We start from the raw sequence: 25590 nt of genomic DNA on the forward strand, positions 1-25590 counted from the left end.
AACTGAAAGAAGTTAAAATGCCAAAAGAAAGTCTATGAAACTTGCTGTGTATAACTGACAAACATGGGCCTAATAATACTGCACACTAGTTATTATTACTTGGTTCAAACTTTAAAAGAATAAATTGAAAATTTTGATAGATTGCTAAAGTTTTAAAAAATGACTATCTGTGCTGTATTTGCTGTATTAGAAATTAATAGTTATTACTGAACATTTTACCAATTCAAGGAAAAAATGTGTGAATCTTAATTATGTTTGTCTTTGAGGTAAATATGCAATAGGACTTCACCTTCTGTATTTCTGAAATGTGGAATCTTTTTCATCTTAATGTGTATTCTAATCATCATCTTTTTTTAATAAAATGAAGCATAATTTTCTCCCAAACAAAGCATTCTTTAGATTTATTTGTGTGGTTGATACTAGAGGGCTCATTATGTTATTCTATGATTTGGAAACAAGAATGCTCATTTTTCCAATCATCCTTAACAGGTTGCCTCTACCAGAGCAGACATTCATGGGATACTGGACGATTGGTCAGGCAAGAAATGGAATGCAAAAACTCCTGTGTCCAGCAGAAACTCATCAGATAGACATAAAGGTTGATATCTTTATTATTTTCTCTTAAAATATTGACTCTTAGAAATTTTTCCATGTCTTCCCTGAAGAAAATCCATACAATAGATCTTGCAGAAATGACTTGTTCTGACTTTTTTTTTTTTTTTTTGCTTCTATTCTTTCAAATCTTTCTGGTCTACAAGGAACTCCATGTAGACAATTCCTAATGTACAGATAAAATTTCTGAGAGCTAATGTATGTTTTATGATAGTCAGGTATGTTTTCCTAGGACTTTTTCCTAGGACTGTTGCTCTGCTTTATTTGCCTTTACTTTGTGTTTGCTAACAGAGTTAAAATTTTGTGCTTTTATGAATTGCCTGCCTCTTTTTAGCCATATATTGTTGACACATAATGTCTTCATGTGAAAAGGTAAAGGAAAAGAGGATTAGTCATTAGTTGCAATTAAAATCACTCTAGGTATTTCAAGCAGAAAGGGTTTTATCATGGGGGAAAAGGTGCTTGTAAAATCATTAGAAGGACAGGAAGACTTGCAGCCAGAGGCTAGTCAGTTTCAGGGTCAGTGATTCTGCAAGTGCTGTCATCCTGTAGCTGGGAGTTGCACAGGAAGGCAGAGTCAGCAAACTTTTTCTGTGAATGGCCAAAAAGTAAATATTGTAGGCTTTGTGGTTGCACAGATTCTGTTGCAACTACTCAACTCTGCCACCATAACGCAAAAGCAGTCATGGCAATATGTAAACAAATGAATGTGGTTGTGTTCTGCTAAAATTGTATTTATAAAAACAAGTAATGGGTCAGACTTGCCCTGCAGTCCCTCATGTATCAAACTGGCAATAAAGGACAGAATCTCTGCTTATATTTTTAGATTTTCCTTGTTTGCTATGGCTGCAGGAAGATGCCCACTCCCTTTGTTCTGTCTTCCAGATCTCATTCAAGTGTATTTAATTGGCAGAACCAAAATCACTTCCAAATCTTTCTCAAGGGAGTGTGACAAATGCATTTGTTAGTCTTCTCGTCCCTGATGCACGGACTAGATCGAATGAGATGGGATGGGGATGCCAATATCTAGCTCAAATATTTTTGACTAAAGACTAAAGATAATCATGCAGATCATTGAAATATTAGTTACATCCATGGAGTTCTTCCAGGAACTCCAAGTACCCAGTACTAATATTCATAACATCATTAATTTAGTTTCTCTGCCTATGTTTATTATTGAATAATTATCACCATGTGTGAAATACTCTTTCATAAGTAACATTAATGAATGTCAGTAAGTATGGTTTTAAAAAATTAATTTCAAATGTCATATTTTTTCACATTTCATTTAAAAGACTCATATTCAACCCTTATGTTTCTTTGTTATGATGTAAAAAAATCATTCTTTACAAAGGAAACATATTAGAACATGGCTCATTAATTTATAAGTCATTCTGGTTTGGACAACTCTAGGTCCTGATATATGGAGTTTGAAGTGGGCTCTTGGTTTGGCAAGGAATAAAGTAGTGAAAAATCTTGTGGGATTTTACATATGGTATATTTTGTGATTAAAAACAAAAGAAAATGAGAAATCATTAACCAAGATAGCACGTATAGAAAGCATTTATAAATACAAGTATGGAAATATTATTGTTATAAGTACTATGTCAGAAAATAAAATGTGGAGTAGATCCACATTAAATACTCAAAATATAAATTCTATATTTTGGAAGAACTTTAGCTTTTCTATGTTTTTGTGACTACCCAAATTTCTTAATTCAAACAACTACTTTATTATAGGGTCCAGTGTTTATGAACATACAGAAGTATCCAATAGAAAGATTTGAAAAGAGATCCCTAAACTTTACTGAAGAATGTGTCTCCTGGAGATTACCACTGGGTGAAATTAATTTAATTTGTGACATTGCTACATCATGTGGTATGTTAAGTTTATTTTTTAATCTTTTATTCCTATATTGATTTTTTTAAAGGCTTTAAAACACTCTCTAGTTATCAAGGAGTCTATGATAAACTCGGTGACTGTCATTCTTGGATTTGATAGCAATTATATATAATTTAGAACTAATTTCCTCTAACAACCTAACAAAATGCCATTGTGGAATCCACATAAGCACTGCTGAGTTTGTATGCATATGTCTGTTTCTCATTACAATTGTAGCACGAAGTTAAACACACCCAGGCGTGTGCTAAAAATAGAAGGAAAAAAGAAAAAGGAGAAACATTGGATTTTTTGGCTGGGATTCCAGTTTGGTGATTGCATAAACCACAAAAGCAGGGCCAGAGTGATTTGCAGTTGCTAAACTTTTCATTGTAAAGAATGGCAAATAAAGAATGGGAACTGTTGGCATCTACATTTCTGGACTGTTGCCATTACTTACTGATTGACGCAGGAGGCCCTGAGTACTTTTTGGCAGTAGTTCTTCAACTGCTGTCAGTTACTAAGGCAATATAAACAGAAGAGGTAGCTGGGGGAAGGGAGAGTATCTCCAGCATCATTTAAGATGGAATTGTTGAGGCAATGTTGAGTATCTTGTGTTTATTCCTGTAAGTTTTATGGGTATAGTTTATACCCCAAGTCAGCTATTTTGAATAAAAGTATGCTTTAAAATATTTACAGATTTTTTATTGTTGTTATTTGCTTGTTTTGGGTAAAGATTTATGCTCCTAAGATTATTTCATATTTGTTTGTAAAGTAAAAGTCTGAGATTTTATTTAAAAAAATTTGAACTCTGACCCTTGTCTCATATTCAGGAATCATAGGTAAGTGTGTTATGATCCTCTGCCCAGGCCTATGGCAGGTGGTAAATCAGTTGTACACTCTTCCCATTAAACCCGGTCACAGGCTCTTATTTCTCAATAGCATTCAGGCAGCCCCTTCCTGTCAGTCAGAGGCGACGCTGATAAATGTGTCTCATTTGCTGTCCCTGATAGAATTTAATCCTCTTATTTCAGTATTTCTACATTTGCAAACTAGATTTTTTGTTATTTTTATTTCTTGGTGTTTTGTGTATATGTGTGTTTTACCTATTCTGCACTTCAGATAGAAAAGAGTTAGAGTTGGAGTTAATTTTATATCTATGAGTCTGAGCCAAAGGCCAGATGATACTTAATACCTGAAGTAAAAGAGAACAATTAATAAATTTATTAACTAAATTTATGTAAACATTCTTACTGTATTTTCCAAATAGCACTGATGGCTATTTTTTTTACTGAGGTTAACTTATTGTTTTAAAGTTAGTATTTGTAATATATCTATATGTAATATAACTATTACATATTAACATTGTAGATATGGCATTCATACATGTAGTCCAGATTTTCTAGGATAGTTCCAAATTTCAATATATATCATTGTCATACTGTGTGTCTGAATTTTAGGTTCAAAAATACAGCTATTTATAAATAGATATCTGGGTACTGGGTGATGCAGGTAGCATTTATGAGACAAAGCAGCTTAATTCCTTGCCTCAAGGCACTCACATAAGACATTATCAGAAGTTTGATCCAGAGCCTGGTTACTCAAAGGAAGGAACTCAAACAAGCAACCTGGGAGCTGATTGAAAGGACAGAATCTGTATTCCCACCACAGACTTACTGAATCAGAACTTGCAATTTAATTAGTTCCCCAGGTGATTCATAGTCATTTTAAACTGGAAGAAGCACCAGTATAAAATTCAGAAAATGGACTTAAGAAAGCACCCCGTTTAAGATGTTAGAAATTTTATAATAAGGAATACTGAAATATGAACAAAAGTTTGAAACTGAAGATCTGTAAGGCTACGATTTTTAAAAGTGGAATTAATTAGATCCTAAATATCTAGTAACTATCTAGAAAATGAAAGATCAGCAGTTAGAAAATATTGAACTGTTGTTATTCTGAAACAACAATGGAAAAGAGAAAACCGACTTTCATTGGAACACAAGGGAGAATTTCCTGACATTAAAAATTGTTAACTAATTAATGATGTTATCAGGAGATATTGTGGCCTTTTCTTGGGAACAAATAGATACCTCCTGAAATAGATAGGTGTAACTCTACATTTAGGGAACTAAGGTGCTTTTCATGGTCTTTTTAGTCTAATCAGTGCATCTACAAATCATCTGCTGGGTTTCAACTGTATGTTCAAACTTCATAATTTAATTTTTCCTAGGCCTCTTGATCAGTTGGTAAGTCATTTTCAAACCACTAAATTAACACCTTTTTGCCATTTCAGAAAATGAGGAAAATACTCTGTATATAACTACATGCAATCCTGTTTCCTTATACTTTATGAATATGACTGGGGAAAGTGGCTTCTTTGTGGACTTATATGATATCTTCCCAAGAACTGCCAGTGGACTTTGGCACCCATTTGTGACAGTGGCACCACTGGGAAGTCCTCTCAAGGGTCAAGTTATTCTCCACGAAGAACAGGTACACCAGGCTACTCACATTCTATAATTATGGGAAAAGTAACTGATGTGAAGAAAAAGGAAAGAGTAATTTTCAACCTAAAACTGAAATATGTGTTTTTCATGATTGAAGAGAATCATGAAAAATTCATTTATATTGGGGGACATATCAGGAGTTATATTTTATCAGTTCCACAAAGGTAGGCTACTATCTTGCTCTCTGTACCAACTTCAACAGAATTTTTAAGTCTGGAAACTGCCCAATCAGGGTTTTTCAGCCTTGCCACTTTTTGATATTTGGAGCTAGATAATTCTTTGTTATGAAACTTACTCTCTCTTAGGAGAGAGAGCCAACAAACAACCAAACCAACAAATAAACATGTCAATTTCAGGTAGTGAAAAGTGCTATATAGAAGCGGTGACATCTGGGGAAGTGATGGAGAAGAAGGAGGAAGAGTTGGGAGGGTGAACAGTGCTAAAAAGAGTGCTGAGATACCTTCTGTGAGAAGATGTCATTTTATCTGAGACTTAAATGACATTCTTTATATAGAAGTAGCAATGTAAATATATTGCATGGAATACACTGGAATCCCTTAGTATCTATGGTGCTCAAGGTCTATCCATCACTTCTAGAGATTAGTGCACTAAGACAGTACTGATAAGAAGTACAGATACCCAGATTCATGCTAAACCTAATTCTAAACAGATGCTACAGCTCAAAAGACAGATGCTATAGGTCAATGAACAAGACAACAAAAATTCTTGTCCTAAAAAGCTTATATTATGGTTCAAGAAGATAGACAATAAGCAAAATAATAATAATAATAATAACAACAACAACTTAAACTATAACTTTAGCTAGAAGTTGAGATGCAAGAGACAGAAGATTTCCATTTAAAATAAGGTCCTCAGAGCTTACCTAACTGAAGGGTTGGCAACAAAGATCTGATGGAGATAAAAGAGAGAACAGATATCTGGAGGAAGAGAGTTCTATGGGAATCATAGATTCAAATTCCCAGAGACTGAATCATGCCTATTTATTTTTAAAGAAGTCAGGTGGGAGCCTAGGAGTAGCTCAGTTGGTAGGGGGGCTTGCCTAGCATGTATCGCTGCAAAAAAAAAAAAAAAAAGATGACATAGAGAAGTGTACATGGAAGATTGAATGACAGGAAAAGTAAGAAGTGAGGTAAGGAGGTTATTCAGAGATGAGGAAGAGAGAGCAGTGGGAAGCAGATTGTGTAAAACCTTATAGGCCATGGAAGGTTCTGGTCTCTGACTATGAGTAAAAGGAGGAGGTATTAGAAATTCTTTTGGCAGAGGAGAGCATGATCTGACTTATATTTTAAAAGAATGTCTATGTTTGTTCAGTGATAAATAATCTATAGGTGCTAAGGAAGAATGAGACGAATTAGTTCAGAGATTTCTTGCAGCAATCCAGGCAAGAGATAATGGTGGTTTAGAGAAGGATGAAGGTCTTAAGTAATGGTAGATCTTGGATATATTCTCTAGGTAGAGTTAACAGGATTTTTTAACAGAGCAAATATATGAGGTAAAAGAGTGTGAACTCAAGAGCAACTTCAAGATTTAGGGCCTGAACAACTTGGAAGAAGTTGTCATTAATTGAAATGGAGAAGGAATCAGTTACGAGGGAAACTCAGATGACATTTGACTAAATTTGAGATACTGTTAAACACCTAAGTAAATGATGAGACTGGAGTTCAATGCAGAGGTCAGAAATAGAAATATAAATTGGGGAGTCATTGGTATATAAATGTTACATAAGTCATGAGACTGAAAAAGGTCACCAAGGAGTAAATGTAGGTGGGAAAAGTCTAAGCACTAAGTCAAGAAATCAAGGACATGAAGAAGGAATCAACAGCAGGGATTGAGTGGCTGCTGATGAATATGGGTAAACCAAGGAGGGCAGTATCCCAGAAGGCAAGTGATGTCTCAAGGAGAAAGATGGATTGTTAAATAGTGATGGTGTGTCAAGTAAGAAATTACAACATTATCTTATGTTATTATTTTAAGTGCCCAGTGAGGTAGCTGTAAGGCATATTTACATATGAGAACAGTAGGCTCAGAGAGTTTAACCTTTTCTGTGGATACACAGCAGGATTGAGATTCAAATCAAATTGGATTGACTCACAAGAATTAAACTTTACCCATTCTCTTACTCACTGCAGGTACTTGGAAGAAGAATACTATAGTGTGAAAAATTTTAAAGTCTTCGTATATTTGTTGATCGATTATACTTCTTCTTCTGTGAAGTGTCTGTTCAGTTCCTTAGCCCATTTATTGATTGGGTTATTCATTTTTTATATTCTGGAGAATAGTGCTGTATCTGAGGTCCATGTGGTAAAGATTTTCTCCCATTCTGTAGGCTCTTTCTTTACGTATATAAGTGATCAACAAATATATGAAAAAATGATCAATATCTTTAGCAATCAGGGATATGCAAATCAAAACTACTCTAAGATTTCATCTCACTCCAGTCCAAATGGCAATTATCAAGAATACAAGCAACATTAAATGTTGGCAAGGATGTGTGGGGTAAAAGGTACACTCATAGATTGCTGGTGGGAATGTAAATTGGTATAACCATTATGGAAAGCAGTATGGAGATTCCTCAGAAAACTTGGAATGGAACCATCATTTGATCCAGCTATCCCACTCCTCAGTTTATACCCAAAGGACTTAAATGCACGCACATCAATGTTTATAGCAGCTCTACTCACAATAGTTAAAACTATGGAACCAACCTAGGTGCCCTTCAACAGATGAATATATATAAAGAAAATGTGACATTCTTAAAGAAGAATGAAATTATGGCATTTGCTAGTAAATGGATGGAGCTGGAGAATATCATGCTATGTGAAATAAGCCAATTCCAAAATAAAACAATGGCCAAATGTTTTCTCTGATAGGCAGATGCTAACTTACAATAAGGGGAGGGGTTTGGCTAAGAAAGAATAGAGTTACTTTAAGTTAGGTTGGGGGGAGTGAAGGGAGGGGAGGGGTATGAGGTTAGGAAGGATAGTAGAATGAATCAAACATTATTTACCCTGTTTACATAATATAACTATATGACCAGTATGATTCAATACCATGTACAACTAGAAGAATGAGAAATTATATTTCATTATGTATGATGTATCAAATTACATTCTACTGTCAGGTATGACTAATTAGAACAAATAAAGAAAAGAGTTCATAATAGGAAAATATTAAAGAAATGCAGCATTGTTACCTGTAAGTAATACTACCAAGAAATAATACTTTTAGATTTTATTTCAAGAGGAATATATTGGATAAATAAAATGTCACTAACTTTTTGAGGAAATAAGTTAACTTAGTTGTTACCTAAATAATTATCATAAATTCTGAGTTAAGATATTTTTCTGGGTTCAGTTTTGGGCTTGTTTTTCCCATTTTCATTTTCTACTAGAAACAGAGTTCATCCATATCCAGATATTGCTTATAAAAGTTCATGTCCAGCAAATTGGAATAAGGGTTTTATTTTAGTGTAAACAACAAAATATCAGTGTCTGTTTTGAATCCTATATCTATAAGAATCATTAAAAGCACATAATATGTTAGTGATTTTTCATTCAGTAAGTCAATCAAATTTGTATGAGAAATGAAATTTGTAGGGGCTGGTGCTGTAGCTCAGTGGCAGAGAACTTGCCTAGCATGTGTGAGGCTCTGGGTTCAATCCTTAGCATCACCTAAAAATTAAGAAATAAATAAATGATATTTTTAAAAAAGAAATGAAATTTGTAATATTTATTCAAACAGTTCTGCCAAATTTTTAGCTAACAAATTCTCTGTCAGTTTTACATACATACAAATTCTCTAACATTATCAGATTTTTATGTTCTCAGCATGTGTTTCATTTTCTCAAAAAATCCAGTTATTTAACAATGTTGTTGATTAATATTCTGTTTGATCACAATGACTTTCATTGTGAAGCTAGTTCAGCAACCACAACCAGCATCTTGTCTCCTGGCATCTTATATACTGTCTTACTTATCCCTTTGGCCACAGTGTCAATAGTTGTTCAGAAAGGAGCTTAGCATCCTGAGCAGACATGCAGTATGTGGATGCTTCCACTATCCTGTTCTCTAAACTGCCTCATCCTTTCCCAGAGAGGATATCTTGGCTGTCTGTTTTATAAGATGGGCCTATTGGGATGCCAGACCTGTTGATTCCAACAGCTGTGAAATTTAACAACTGGTAGATAATTCTAGTGGAATGGGAACTGGGTGGACTGCCATCAGTTTCTTCTTCTTCAACCTGTCCTCACTGAAAATGAAGCTGAAATATTGTACTGCCATGAGTTTACCTATCCCTGTCTTCTTAAAATAAAGCTTTGCCTTCAGATGCACTTTCCTTTAGTTTAAAAAATTGTTCAAAAATTCCTTGCTAAAATAAAATCTTTAGTGAAAAAAGGAAAACTTTGCTATGCCCAAAAATAAAGACCCTCCCCTTCCTTCACCCCCCATGGAATTATTTATTACATCTGCACAGAGTTTAGAATTTCAGACTTGGGGACATGGAGGTCATCCAGAGGTTACTTTTCTCCCAGTCAAATACAAACATAATAAAATTGTTCACTTATTTCTCCTCCCTGCCCTGCTTAAAAGAGCGCCAAAGCCACAGTTAACTTGTACTCATGTGTGATGTGAAATTCTATTTTTAAACTCAGACAGAATATATCATTAGTCATTTACAGAAGGAAACCATTAACATCTTAAAAGATGGAGCCACAGAACTCCTTCATGTTGCCAATTACTTATAAAACTAATTTGAAATACAGTCATAGATGGAAATATATACATTTTCTGTCACTTGGAAAGATACAGAAGATACAGTTTTTCAGTTCATTTATACCAGGTTATGAATATATAAGTTTTAGACCCTAAAAAAGAATATAAATGGGAAACTTCACTAACTTATTTTTCTGCTTAAGCATATCTTTATCTTCTGCTTATTTGTTGGTTTAATTGTTTTGAGGGGACAAAACATTAGGACATCTTTTAAAATTTAATGTTGGGGCTGGGGATGTGGCTCAAGCGGTAACATGCTCACCTGACATGAGCGCGTCACTGGGTTCGATCCTCAGCACCACATAAAAATAAAATAAAGACATTTGTCCACCGAAAACTGAAAAATAAATATTAAAAAATTCTCTCTCTCTTCTCTCTCTCTTTTTTTTTAAAAAAAGTTAATGTCTCTCAAATTGCTTATGTGCTAGGAATTTATGTAAATGTTATATATAGTTATCATCCAAGAAAGACTTCTTTACTAAAACATACTCAAAAAATAGTTGATCTAGAATGGAGACTTTATAATTTTTTGACTTATTTGTATGTTTTCTTAAGAAAAATTCTAATTTATCACTACTGTTTTTAAAACTTTAGAATACCAACGAACAATACTTCCTGATTAGATGTTAATTTTTAAAATTATATTTCTAACATACTTTCTTAGTGGAGGCTTACATATTATATGGAATGATACATTTCAAGGGTAATGTTGTGGGAAAATTAAAGTTTTATGAACATGCTCAGTGAAGTTTATAATACAATCATATTTCAATATATGGTCTGACATGAACTGTGTGGTACAAATGCTATTTAATTCTTGAGCACTTCAATAAAGTTAGTTTGTAAAATAAATATGAAACCACACTATAAGTTACTAAATTTGCATTATATTAATTAATATTTTTATATTAATATTTTTATATTTTCATTAATATTTTTATATTTCTTTTTACTTCCCCAACTATATAACATAATAGAATGCAAGGATCATGATTAACTTATGGTTATGTTCTCCTTTGTGCTTTAAATTTAAGCTGCCCTGTTGACATTATGGAATAATTGAGCAAATATTTCATATTTGATTGTTTTCTATAGGTTCCTAAGAATATTTTAATTCTTTGGATGCTTTGTGACTTTATTTTCCCCAAATAAAGTTCTTAAAATGAAATATTATAAGGGTTAGGATAACTGGAGAACCCAAATTAAAACAAAACAAAACAAAACCAAGAAAGGAGAATTGCATAACATTGAGGCCTGACAAACAACTTGCATGTGTCTGTTTTGCAAACTTGTTAGTTTAATCTTAAAACATTTTAATGTTTCAACTAGGAAAGCCAACTTCTTTACATCTCTTTAAAATATCTAATCTTTTCTGACTTTCTCAATTTTATGTTTTTGTTTCTGTTCATGTATTATAATGCTTAAAGTTTCTTTCTTTTCTTGAAAAAGAATCCTATTTACTGAGAGATTATTACCTCATTGCATAGCTGTGATTAATAATGCTTCATTTGTATATAATTTTTCCCTTGTACAAGTTTTTTTATGGATTAGTATAAGAATTTATTTGCAATAAAAACCCAGATAGAAATGTTAGATCATCAGCAGCACATAAACTTAATTTTCCAGGTGGTGTCAGCTGTTCTCCCAAATGGCTGTACATGCTAACTAATAGTACAAAAGGGTCACAAGTCCCTGTGTCACTGCCCACACTCAGCATTGTCCAGCTTTATAATGTTGTTTAGTCTTGTAGGTGTAAAGTGATAGCTCCTTTCTTAAAACTTGAATTTCTTTGATACCCTTTACAAAATTAAATGAGAAAATGTCTCCTTCATCCAAATCCATTTTCTCACCTTGCTAAAACCTCTTAGCACTACATTTTCTTCATAATACAGCACCAGTAATGAAAGTCCTTCAAGCTCAGTGAATTTCAAGATGACACTCATTACTAACTGGGCTCTTGGGGTCCTTCATATTTTTTTTTTGCTAACCCATCTTTATATCTAGTACCTATTTTCTAAGTTGAACTTTTGTTTCTGAAAAGGATAAATGAGATTTAAGAATGCAGAGTGTAAAAGAGCTTTCAACAGGACATTTTCTAAGTGTAATTTTGATAAAAGTAAATGAACTTTTAAAAACTATCAATTCTCTTAATTTCCTTGTTATTATATAATAAAACATGGTTCAGCTGCCTTATACTTAAAAGGGAATGATTTTAAGATAAAATCTTTTAGGAGAAGGTTACACAATTAGACATATCCTGATAAAATCACTCAAAACTTTAAATTCTATAGTAAGGAAAATCACTGAATGTCTTCATGATATAATTATTTCAATATTTTTGTCTTCCTTTTGGGTTCCCCTTTATTTAACCTTTACTCTCTTTAACCTTTACTGCTCTTTAAAAATAATTTTGAACTTAATACTGTTTTCTTTATTTCCAGAGTAATGTCATCCTCTTATTAGATACCACTGGCCAGGTCCTTCGTCGTCTCATCCTTCCTTTAGAAGAGGTAGCATCTAAGAAATCTTCCTGGTGGAGCAAGGAGGAAGAAGTAAGGAATGTCAGATCTCTGTTGGGCAGATTGCCAACAATTTTCTGTAGCTTTCTCACCATGAAAATGCAAGCTTGCGCATTCCTTTTGGTGCTTAAAAAAAAAGAAAAAACTATAATGCACAAGAGAGACCTCTTGTTACATCTGTGGATTTTAACATCTAATATATAGAGATATGATACAATATATAAAGATAAACCTATAAATAAATATCAGTAGCTTCTTTTGGTATACGTTATACTGAGTTGAAGATTGCCAGGACTAACTAAGAATAATAAAAGAACATTATGAACTGTTTGATTATGATATTAATAACAAATTCTTCATCATTTAACCTATTTTTCAGTTATGTAGTTCTTTTTTAGGTTTATATGATAAAACTATGAGTAGAATACCCAATTGTCTCACCAGATAAATAAATGTTTCAGTTTATTAACCAAATTGAATAAATGAACACTGAAGGCCAACCCAAGAGAATTTATTCTGATATAAAATAAGGTTTATCCAGTACTGTATAAGACAGCATACTTAGGTCTTAACAGACCATGAGAAAAAAGAGATTTTTAAAAAATGCTACTAAGTATTTCTGACGTGTTTATGTTATATAATGTAAATTCCACAGTTAATCACCAAATAACATGTTTATTTCAAATAGTACTTTACAGTATTTAAAAACAATATTCTATGGAGGTTTTAGTACATAGTCCACAATAAATTTTGAAGTATAGTTTAATCCATGTTATTGTAAAAGTCTTGAAGTGATTATATATCTTCTCCGAGAGTTATGTATTCTTTCTACACAATGAAGAAATTTATTTAAAGGGAAGCAGCTAAAGAAATATGACTACATCTGAAACATTTAATATTTTGTTTTGTCTTTAGGAAACTTATAAAATGTGTAAAGAATTTTCACACAAAAACTGGCTAGTATTCTACAAAGAAAAAGGGTAAGCTCTTTATTGAATAAGACAAACTGGGTTACTTATTTTATTAATCCTGTTTCCTGTTTTAATTATACTTGTTTAGTACAAAGCTAATATAACCAAATTATAAATGTTTTAGTGTGAAAGTAACTATGCCCACGTTTGTAGAACACTGAGAAAGATAGAAAAAAAGAGCACTAAAAATTTCATAATGCAACACTACTAATATGGCAGCTGTCACTTTCCATTATTTCTTCTCCTTCACATCCTGACAGTTTAGAATTTGTTTATGTGTTTTCTCAATTAACATTTTCTGTTATTACTTAGTGCATAATATATCATGAAAGGATTATGCTGGTCACTCAACTTATCCTTATCATTCCTTTTAGACACGGTTTTCTTTTCCTTTTTTAGAAACAGATTGACTGTGCTGGATGTTTTGGAAGGGCGAGCTCATACCATCTCACTTCCCATCAACCTTGAGAGAGTTTTCCTTGTAGCAGAGGACAAATGGCTTCTGGTGGAAAGTGAAACAAATCAGTGGGTGAATCTGTACTGTATAGCATCTTGTGCAATATGCCATAGCTTAACCTTATTTATCAATTATCCAAAACCCTTACTCCATCTTTCTTTTATCTCTTTTAACAACTTCTATATCTGGCACCATCTCTATTGGTGAAAAGTTATAAGAAGAGAGAGGAGAAAATTAAAATAAATATCACTTCTCAGAGTGTGACACTGAAATTAACAGCAAAAATAATAACTTTTACATATGATCCATATTAATTTCAAATTTTTTTATTTGCACATTGAGAACTCACAGTGTTCTAGCCAAGCAGTAGGTATTTCAAAGTAGATTTTCAGTTTATTCTCCCTTCTAAGAGCCCTTGACTCTATCCTAGAGCTATTGCCTTTTTGTAACTTCTCAGAATTCATACCTTAGAAATTTCTTCTTTTCATCTTTTGTCCTCTTATTTGGTTATGGTTGTTTGTTTGTGTTGCCTTCCCCCATTGGGACTGTATATTTTTTGATCAAAGGCAGTGTATGGCACTTGGTTTATAAAGAATTCACAGTAAATTTCAAGTCCCCTTCCCTTATGACTACATCCATTGGCTAAGTGAAGAGTTCTGTCCTTCTGATGACAAGCAAAAGTGGCTCACTACAAACAGTTTCTGGCTATTCATGCATCCACATTTTAGACAGCTTAAAAATAAATCTGTCAAGAAGATTATAATGATGAGGACTTCTGACCCTTAGCTGGTCACAAAGTCAGAGTTCATGCTCTCACTTTCTGCCTGACCAGACAGACATATTAATAGAGGGCTCCAAGATTATAAGGGTGTGCCCTGTTAGCATTGCTTTCCTTTAATAGCCCTTTATCTTATAGAAAGCCTTGAATGTTTGATTTGCCTTCATCACTGCATTGTCATTGGGTACTATTCTTTATAATGGTGTTAATAGTTTTGAGAATTTATTTTTTAAATTCATGATGAAATGTTGAAACAGTAAATTATACTCAACTATTTTTTAAAAGGCTTTTGGAGCAAACAACTAGTTTTTCTTGGTTTGCCCTAATGATTTCTCGAAAAAGAAGCATTACACTTAAGTTGAATGTCCCGTTTGTTTACAGAAAATATCTTTTAACTAAGCCTGCACACACTGAATCTGAGAACAGTGGGGTTTGCCAGTTGTATATGTTGAAAGAGGAGCTGCCTAGCACAGGGTTTGGAATTACACAAGGTAAATACTATGTTGTCTGTGTTTATGGCTGTTTGGGTGCATGCTTATTCACAAACTATTCTCTAGATTTATTGAAGAACAATAACATCAAGATTATGTGATATTTACACCAAAAGAAAGAAAAAGTAATTGCTACCCTGGAAATAGGAATAATCTGCTTTCAAAGTATTATAAGGAAGCCCACTCTTTTAAGTCTTGTCCTTGAAATTTTTAAACTGTCAAATAAGAATTTTCACTTACATTTAGGTTCCAAGACTAATTTAGCATAGCATCTTTTCTGTTTTCCACAGGCCATCAGAATTTCTATTTAATTCATCACAGTGTATGGCAGTGTATGGCACTTGGTTTATAAAGAATGCACAGTAAATTTCAAGTCCCCTTCCCTTATGACTACATCCATTGGCTAAGTTTGGGGAAGTGAACAGTACTTATGAAAACATCTAAAACTTTACTGTTGCCAATACTGGGTTGGGTCAGTTTTGCATCTTTTCTGTGGGGAGCTATTAATGATGATATTTATTACTAATAAAATTCTGAATTCCATAAATACTTGGAATCACTTTGGGAAGAAGCTTTGATTATAAAAACAGTTTTCTCAGCAAAAGCTCATGAGTGCAATTTAGAATGTTTTCTATTTTTTACTGTGTTTTTCTGTTTGAGTTGTTGAGAATGAATCTTGCAAAAATTTAATTCCTAGAGCATTTTAGGGGTCAATAGTGCCTAATGTGTGTCTGACATTTTCAGAAATGGTGGTCAGCATACCTCATAAAATTTCAAGTGATCAACTGTCATCTGAAAATCTGAGTTCAGCTGTAGGACAAAAGATTGCCTCTCCCAACCGAATTTTCTCAGATGAGAACAATTATGCTGCCATAGTGGTTGGCTTCCCAGATCTCATGGTGAGCACCAATGTTTTACATTATTGTATAATTACTTCTTCGCAATTTGATGTAAAATCTGTAAGCCTATTTAAGAGACAATTAAAATGTAATAGCTTTCTGGTAAACATTTTAAATCAAGTTTTCATTTGAAATCAGTAAAGAATATGTTTTACTCTATACCAATCAAATTGTAATTTAATGATCTAGTTTAGTAAGAAACGAGTATCTTCATATGTAGGAGTTCATATGACACATTTAACATTTAACCTATTGAAGATGATTTTTTTAATCATGTCATCTTAATGTGTGTTCATGGACTCTGCCAGGAGGAACAATTTGAGACTAATAAAGTATGCCTTCTAGAATTTTTTCAGGTTAAATTTTAGTGTCATTACTATAGATTAAATTTTTTAACTCATATTTACTTCCCATTGAGTTTTATTCTGATTTATCATATCTCTGCAGAAGCCTGCTAATAATGTAATGGGTAATGGTCTTAATTTATTTTTCTCCTAGATGGGACTTTATGCTGTTTTCTATCTTTATTGCTAAAAGAAAGGCTATTTGTAACTGAGTTCAGGTGAAACTGGGCACCATCTTCCCCTAGTGGAGGGGAAATGAAATATAAAGGTTATTTTAGTACAAATTTCTGTATGCTAACCTTAGATGTAACTCCATGGTTTTGAGTAAACATTTAATTTTAATAATTTCCTTTGTAGCTTTTAGATCAGACAATATAATAATTTAAAGATGAAAGTATTAGCTGTACTTAGTAATACACCAATCTCACATGCCTCTAAATTTTAATGTAATTAATAAATTGTGAGTACTTGAGGATATAAGACATTTGAAATATAAAACCCAATGGATAATACATGGCTTAGGACTTGCCGTATGCCTTCCTAATTATCAAGTAAAAAGCATTTGCTATTATGTTATCTAACTCAAAATGAAATATATTGTTGAAAAACAGTGCCTACAGCAGCCTGATCAAATAAAAGAGGTGTGTTTAATATGCTATGAGTAGAAAAAAAAACTTGGATTTTTTGTGAAAGTGTAACTATTTAAAACAAATTGATCTTATCACTGTTTTTTGATTAATGAAATTAGTATAGAAATATAATATCACCATAAAAGGTTAGAAAGTAAAAACTAAGTAAAATAAACTATTAACCCTATAGAAGTCTTTTACCTTGTAAGAGTCACCTTGTTAAAATAAAAGCTATATCCTTAATATTTAGTATTAAACACACCACCAGTGAATATTTGTTAATGAAAGAGTTAACTAGGCAGCCTTTCAGACTTTTATGGTAACAGTCATATTTTCTTTGGGCCCATCTGCAGTAATAAGGCACTGTATGGTTCTAAGCCTTTTCATATATAATAGTTAACTTTTTTTTTTTTTTTTTTTTTTTTTTAGTACTAGAAATTGAACTTGGGGGCACTTTACCACTGAGCTACACCCCTAGCACTTTCTATATTTTATTTTGAGACAGGATCTTACTAGCTGTCTAGGCTGGCCCCAAACTTATTACAATCCTCTGCCTCAGCCTCCTTAGTAGCTGGGATTACAGACATACACCATGAGGCCTGGCATAATAGTTTTTTTAAAAAAAATAACAATTCTACAGTTTTGTGGATACAGAAACAGAAACAGAGATGTTCTATTCCCCCAGGTCACAAGGCTTACAACTAAGAGCCTTAAGATTTGATCTCAAGTATGACTAAACCCTTAACTCATACCTTTTCTTTTCAAACTTTTTTTTGGGGGGGTGGGTAACTAGCGATTTAACCCAGAGGCCTTTACCACTGAGCTACAGCTCTAGTCCTTTTTATTTTTTATTTTGAGACAGAGTCTCATTTGCTAAGGACCTAAGTTTCTGAGGCTGATCCTCCTATCTCAGCCTCCTGAGTCATTGGGATTATAGGTATGCATCTCTACACACAGCTAACCCATATACTTTCTTTTATACCATACTGCCTTTCTGCTTTTATGTGAATTTCTTTAGATTCTTCATAAAACTATCAACAAAGGAGTATGAAACCCCTTACTATTTCTTAATAAAACTATCAAAGGCAACAGATTATTACAAATTTATATAATTCTCTTAACCTAATCCCAAATAGTTATATAAACCTATAGCAAATATCATCTTCAATAGTGTTAAGATAATTAAGATCTTTAACACTGTTAAGATAATAAAAAGATAATCTACAAGCTAGGAAACTACATTTCTAACAAAGGATTTATACCTAGGATCTATAAGATTCTTAAAGCTCAAAAGTAAGAAAATAACCCAATTTTTAAGATGGGCAAACAGTGAACTAAAAATAAAATATAAAATAAAATATAGAAAGTGCTAGGGGTGTAGCTCATTGGTAAAGAGCCCCCAAGTTCAATTCCCAGTACCTTGTTAAATTAAGGTCAGAGCCTAAGTGGGGTAAGAAGGGCATTCATGTCAGGGAAGGGGTAACTACTGGTGATGGACATCAAGTCTGAGCTTATAAAGGGGCAGCTTGTTGTGAGAAATGGGATCCCAAGTAAGATGAGGAAAGTGCCCATGCATGAGTCTAACCTAGTGTAGGCTTTGGGGATGAAGCAAAGAGAGCAGGGCTCTGTCCATAGGGTAAGGTTAGTGGTAGAGATGGGTCACTTATAATGGACTTGAAGAAGAAAATAAATATATTAAGGATGTTATAATAAAGATAATGAACTATGTTAAGTATAATTAAAATATATTAAGGATAATAAAAATTGGTTTCTCACTTTTGGAGAAGGCAATAGTGAAAGGAAGAAATCTAGAATGAACCCTGTAGCTTTTGGATTGTAATTGGATATGTTTGTATGAACTCAATTTTCAATGTATTTAGGTAGATATAGAAAAATATTAAAGGTAAGTGTGGGGGAAAAGTGGACAAAAGATTTGAACAACATTTAGTTACAGTAGATATAGAGATGGCAAATAAATCCAAGAAAAGATCTTCAACATCATTAGTTATTAGTGAAATGCAAATTGAAGCCCTGGTAAGATACTATTAGAATGGCTAAAATAAAAAATACTGACAAGAATACAGAGTAAATACAGTCCATATATTTTTTTATGAATATGGAAGAACAAACAATAACAAAGACATCACTGAAGAAAAATGTGAAGAAAAACTAACCAAAGTTACTTTACCTACTAAATTTCAAGCCTGCATATAAATTTGTAGGAACTAAGACCATGTCTTCTTGGCCTAGAGGTAGAAAAATATGCAGTAGAATAGAATGCAGCCTCCAGAAACAGAGGCATGCATACATTGAACTCTGTTTTATGAAAACATTTGTAGATCATTGGGCAAAAGTTAGTGGTATTTTGGCAAATATCTGTCCAGATAAGAATAGACAGACATGTGTCCCTGTCTCACAACATGCACAAAAATTAATTCCTTATGGGTTAAAGATTTAATTCAAAAGACAACACCTTAACCTTTTAAGAGGAAATATAGGAAAATATAGTTTATTATCTTTTGGAAGGATAAATATACATGGTAAAATTTTAAAATAAACCAAAGGAAAAAATAATAAGAAATTCCAGGAGAATTAAATATAGGTGTACCAGAGATGTGTGATTGGGTAGGGATACTCCAAGGGTTTAAAAATACCAGTTATGTTGTTTTCTTATCTTTATACCAGATACATAGTTTTATATTATATTATGTTTGAGCTAACTATACTGCCATATTCCCTCTTTTTAGTTGTAATTTATTTCAAAATAAAAACTTAATATATATTTCATATTTGTCTGGAAATTATGATTTTTGGTAAAGCAGCCCTCTCCTATACCAAATTCAAAAAGATAATTTGATTTTCTTATTCCTGTCAGACAGGTTCACCACTGGTGTATACTTAAAGGAATATATTGTAAAAGTTATGGTGAATGTGTTATATGGTACTTTAAGTTTTTGTTCTTCCTTTTCCTTCCTCCTTCCCTCCCTTCCTTCTTTCTTTCCTTCCTTTCTTCCTTCCTTTTTCAGTCACCCAGTGAAGTTTATTCTTGGAAGAGGCCATCATCTTTGCATAAACCCAGTGTCACTGATACAGCATTTTATGGCGGAAAGAAGAAGAAGGGGGCTCCAAGACAGAGAAATTGTGTGACTCTTTTAGATACTAATCAGGTAGTCAGAATTTTGCCCCCAGGAGAAGTCCCTCTAAAAGATATCTACCCAAAAGGTGAGAAGTTATCACTATCTGATTTGGTAGGGGATATTTAGTTTATGATTATTATTTCATATTTTATAAGTAGCTAAAAAGAGCTATATGGGTTTTGTGTGTGTGTGTGTGTGTGTGTGTGTGTGTGTGTGTGTGTGTGTAGGTGGGGTTGGGAGGAAGGTGCTGGTTGTGATTTTTGGTACTGAGAATTGAGCCCTGTAATGCTCTATCATTGAGCTATATCCCCAACCCTTTTTATTTTTTATCTTGAGACAATGTGTCATCAAGTTTCTAAGGCTGACCTGAAACTTACACTCCTTCTGCCTCAGCCTTTTCAGTAGCTGGTGTAAAATTACAGGTGTGTACACCATGCCCCATGGGCTTTGTGTATTTTGAAACCGCTCACTAATCTTTACACAGTGTATGGTTGTATGCACTGCTGTTAGAGCTCATCAACATTCACATTACAATCTGTAAAGTGACTTTACCTAGAACATGTTTTTCAAGAGCCTTTTAAAATGATTAGGATTTAGGCATAGAGAGTCCTGAGACCAAAGGCCCACAGCTTAGCATGAGACCAGTTCACTCATCAGTGCTCTCCATGTCAACTTGTGTTTTTTTACTACACAGTATATCCAAATGCAGTGCTGATCACTTCTTCTATAAATTCACTTGATCGCTAGAACCCTATCCTGTTGTCATCTTGCTCTTTGATTTATGTGTGAGGAAATTCTGACACAGTGAAATAAAATTACTGGCCTAGGATTACCCACCAATAGCCAGCAGAACTCAGATTTATCCCAAGCTCTTCCAATTCCAGATTTAGAGTTATTTGTATAAAACCACACTGGCATTCATCAGAATAGGTAATTATAAAAAAATTAAACATTAAATCATTGAGTATTATTGTTTGCACTGTGGTAGTAGAAATGTGTTTATGCTGTGTTTATGTTCATTCTATTGGTGTGGACTTCACAAGTATAATGCTAAAATGTATGATAATAATAATCTATTAGTGGATTTGAAAAGTCTTGGTTAAATTATAATATTTAGTTCCTTCCCATCTGAAATTCAAGGAAAATAAATCCCTAGTTCCCTAAACAGTCTTCCTGTGATAGAAGAGGCAGATGAATAAATTGACAATTACAGCACTATGTCATCAGTGCTATGATAAGAATATTCACAAGGCAATATAAAAACACACAAAAAAGAAGCTTTTAGCTGAGACTGCTGACTAGGAGGTGACTCTTGAAGGATGAGGCGAATTAATTGAATGGGAATTGTTCAACAAAAAGGGAGGCCTGCGTGAAAGGTACAGGATCTTGACAAAGCACTCCAGGAAAGACACTATGATTTATACCAGAACTTAGCACACCTTTATCTACCCAGAAATCTGGGGCTCCACTTGATGCCTTTTCTCCCTCATTCTCTACATCAAATCCCTCATCAATCATAATGTACTTTTGATACTTCCTTCCTGATATTATCAAGTTCTGTTACCAACATCCAGTGCACCACCGCTGGAGTAATGCCAGGGCCTCTTCTACTCTTTTCCTTTCCTACTTATTCTCTACATATCAGATGACTGACTTTCTAATGTGTACGTTTGTTCTTAGTAAGGTCCAATTTATATATAGTCAAATTTTACCCTTTCTACTGTGTAGTTCTGTGAGTTTTGCAAACACAAATAGTTGTATAACTCATCATCCAACTGATAAAGAAGAGAAGTATCCTCACCCCAAAAACCTTCCCATGTCACTTACAGCCAACTGGTCTATCTACCCCCAACCCATCACTGATCTGACTTCTGTCCTTATAGATTCCCTTTTACTAGAATATCATTAATGATATCATACAGTATATTGTCTTTTGAGTCTTGCTGCTTTCACTTAATAAAATGTATTTGAGAATCATTTGTTTTGTGCATGCCAGTAGTTTGTTCCTTTTAATTGCCAAGTGGTAGTTTATTGTATAGATATACCACAGTTTGCCTATCTGTTCACAAATTTGTATGTATGTATGTGTATATAATTTTTTAAAGTAATTAATAAGACAACTATGAACATTTGAGCCTAGATTTTTAAGTAATTTTTTATTGGTTGTTCAAAACATTACAAAGCTCTTGACATATCATATTTCATACATTAGATTCAAGTTGGTTATGAACTCCCAATTTTACCCCAAATACAGATTGCAGAATCACCTCGGTTACACATCCACATTTTTACATAATGCCCTATTAGTAACTGTTGTATTCTGCTACCTTTCCTATCCTCTACTATCCCCCCTCCCCTCCCCTCCCATCTTCTCTCTCTACCCCATCTACTGTAATTCATTTCTCTCCTTGTTTATTTTCCCCTTCCCCTCACAACCTCTTATGTGTAATTTTGTATAATGTTTTTACTTTACTTGTGTAAGTCCTAGGAATGGCACTTCTACATTCTATGATAAAATTGCCGAAACTGTTTTCCCAAATGGCAGTTCATTCCTATCAGCAATGAATGAGAGTTATAGTTGCTCTGCATCTTCGCCAATACTTGGCATTGTCAGATTTTTCACTGTTTTAACAGGTTATAGTAATTTAATTTGCATTTTCTATAGCACCTAATGATATTGAACATCTGTTCACATGTATCTTCTTTAGTGAAATGTCTCTTCGCTTCTTTTGCCCATTTCTAATTGGGGTATTCATTTTCTTATTAATGGCTTTTGAGTGCTCTTTATATATTCTAAATACAAATCCAGTGTCAGATTATTTGTATTTTTCATACATTTTTTCCCTATTTGAATAAAAGGCAAATCTCCTGTGTTTTCCTCTAGAAGCTTTATAGTTTTAGATTTATGATACATTTTGAATTAATTTTTTATAAAACAGTGCAAGAGGCAAACATAGAAGCCCAAGAACTAGGCCTAGTTGGAAAGAGGATTCTGAAGAGCCTGAGTAGAGCTTGATCAAGGAAAGAATCTTTGTCATTACCATACTGAGAGCTCTACCTTTATTTCCACTGCTTTACACACTACAGTTTATTCCTCTATTGTTTGTCAATGCACATTTAGGTTTATTCCCCCAATTTTTTGGTCATTATAAAGAGTAGTGCTGTGAATATTCTAGCAACTAACTCTCTCCTTATACGAATGTTGAGAGTCTGTAATGGGTCTATCTAGGAGTGGAATTACAAAATTGTTATTCCTGCAGCATAAAAAAAGTCACTGGAAAATATCATAGTGAGAAACTCTAAAAGCCTTTTTATTATGGCACACATCACTCTTTTAATCCATGAATAAATAGAAGAGTATTAAACCTAGTGGTTAACAGATGTGCATCAAATTATATTTCTAAAAGGAGTGAATTTTTAAGTATAATTTCACCTTCCCTTTGAAAATCTTCTTGGTTGTTTCACCTGACAGTTTTTATACCTCCTTCTAACTTTGGCACTGTGCACATATCCTGTCCTCACTGTTCATGGGAATTATGTGATAAACATTGCAGCAATGACTTCCCTTTAATGGTTTGTGGACTAATCCCTAAATACAGTTTATACCCATCTTTAAAATCCACCTGGATTATAAGTGTAATGAAAATATATTGAGCCTTCATCCTCTCTACAGTGTGGAAACATTTTAAATGGACAAGGACTTGGCTCAGTTTGGAGGGAAACCTGGCCACAGTTTTCATTTCCTTAATTCAATCTTATATTCTGTTCAAAGACAGTCATAAGACTATTTTTGTAAATATTCTTGTTTTCTGAGCTGATTTATTTTCAAATCAGTAGACATTAAAATTTTGATTATTTTACCACCACTGCCATCATGCTTAATATTTCCCTGAAGTGCTCTGTAGCCACAAATTCCCTTTCTTATACCTGGAAGTATATTTTTAGTACCAGGAGTAAAATTTTTTGCTTTCTTCTTGAAACAGCAGATACAGCCATTATTGCATTTTCTCACCTTCTGTGTTGTGGAATTAATCTACCCAGGGAAAGTAAAGAAAGATGTAGAAAAAATGTTTTTAAATAAGTTGGCTTACGATGCTTTCACAAGCAACCTGAAAGTGCTGATGGCAGTAGCTCAACTTAATTCTACTTACTATATTTTTTAAAAAAAATGCCTTTTAAATTCTATACCCAAATGTTTAAGTTGGTTCGCTAAGCAGCTCTAGTCATCCCAACAGTTTCAATAACTGGTTATTTTTGGCAAAGAACCCTGGTCTATAAATAATTCAACCTACTTCAGCTAGGTTCTAGCATCAGGAATTGTCAAAATCGACATATGGTGTAAAGCTTTATCCAAGATTGACCTTATATCCTAGGCAGTACAATGCAGACGGTGCGTGACTTACGCTAAGCATGTTCATTTTATACAAATGGCTGTCTGGGTACAGCCACTGCAGCTGGGTGGTCAAATTGCATAGTAACACTCTTTGCTTAGCCTTCCTTCCCCTGTACATTTCCTTCTCTTCCTCCTGAACCTTTTGCCCTCTGGGCCCTCCTCTTGCCTATCTCTTCAGTTCATACCTGGCCTCAGAGTTATAATTCCCACTCTGGAATCTTTTCAGAGTCCCCCAGGGCCCACCTCTTCATGCTGTGAGCTCTTTAAAGGTGGCATCTCCTTCTTCTCTATCTTCTCTGTATCCTCAGATACAAAGTAAGCTCAAACACATCTGTTGAATAAATAAGAGATATGTTGAGTTGTTCAGATAACCTGAGGAAAAACTCCTTCAACTGCAGTCATGAAATAAAATGCCAGATTTCTCTCTCTCTCTCTCTCTCTCTCTCTCTCTCTCTCTCTCTCTCTCTCTCTCTCTCTCTCTCTCTCTCCTGCATTCCATTAATTTAGTGTGGACATCTCATTGTTATGTGAAGTTGTAATAAAATATAGGTAGGTAGATAGAATGATAGATGATTGATAGGTAGACAGACAAAGATGGACAAAAATCTTAAAAGTTTTGTAGTAGGGTAAGTTTTATCTTGTTTTTAAGATATCTTAGTGTCCAAGGTTTTGTAAAAGGGCTATTTTAAAAATAGCCATTGTCCTAGAGCCAGCTCAGGTAGGAGATGTGTGCAGTGATTGGCAGAGCAAGATGGGTTTCAAACCATCACTGTACAGCTAAATCACCTCAAGTCAGTCCTATAGTGACATTAGCTCTATAGAACTCAGCTTCTTCCTCATTCAAATAGGAATCATGAGTCTTGCCTATAAAGACAAAGTAGAATTAGTGACACACACTAATGACAGGTAGTGCTTTGAGGGAGGCAGAGGTATTTGGAGCTGTGGAATAGAAGTCAGAAAGCCATGGAATTTTCTGGGAGAGCAATCCCAAAATTTCAGTTACAGGCCCTGGCCGCCATATCTTTGTCTTTTCCTACCCCGAAGTTTGTATACTCTTCATGATCCAAAGTCCTTACTTCCCTGCCCCATCCTCATCTCACCTTCTGTTTTGCAGAACCCTAATAATGACAGATACTATATGCTGAGCTACTACTAATTAGATGCTTTGCATTTATTCA

At 33.8% G+C, this 25590-nt stretch overlaps 1 protein-coding gene across 1 annotated transcript in view; it reads left to right on the forward strand.

Moving 5' to 3' along the window:
* Nucleotides 1-25590, forward strand: part of Vwa8 (von Willebrand factor A domain containing 8) — a 396504-nt gene that overhangs the window by 253834 nt on the left and 117080 nt on the right. Inside the window, exons 27-35 of the mRNA XM_077795206.1 lie at nucleotides 490-598; nucleotides 2353-2491; nucleotides 4788-4987; nucleotides 12236-12346; nucleotides 13229-13293; nucleotides 13684-13809; nucleotides 14901-15010; nucleotides 15755-15909; nucleotides 19909-20104. Of these exons, the coding sequence (XP_077651332.1) occupies nucleotides 490-598; nucleotides 2353-2491; nucleotides 4788-4987; nucleotides 12236-12346; nucleotides 13229-13293; nucleotides 13684-13809; nucleotides 14901-15010; nucleotides 15755-15909; nucleotides 19909-20104 (1211 nt within the window). The remainder of the gene's footprint in view (nucleotides 1-489; nucleotides 599-2352; nucleotides 2492-4787; nucleotides 4988-12235; nucleotides 12347-13228; nucleotides 13294-13683; nucleotides 13810-14900; nucleotides 15011-15754; nucleotides 15910-19908; nucleotides 20105-25590) is intronic.

Source organism: Urocitellus parryii, chromosome 2 (assembly GCF_045843805.1).
Source record: "Urocitellus parryii isolate mUroPar1 chromosome 2, mUroPar1.hap1, whole genome shotgun sequence".
NCBI lineage: Eukaryota > Metazoa > Chordata > Mammalia > Rodentia > Sciuridae > Urocitellus > Urocitellus parryii.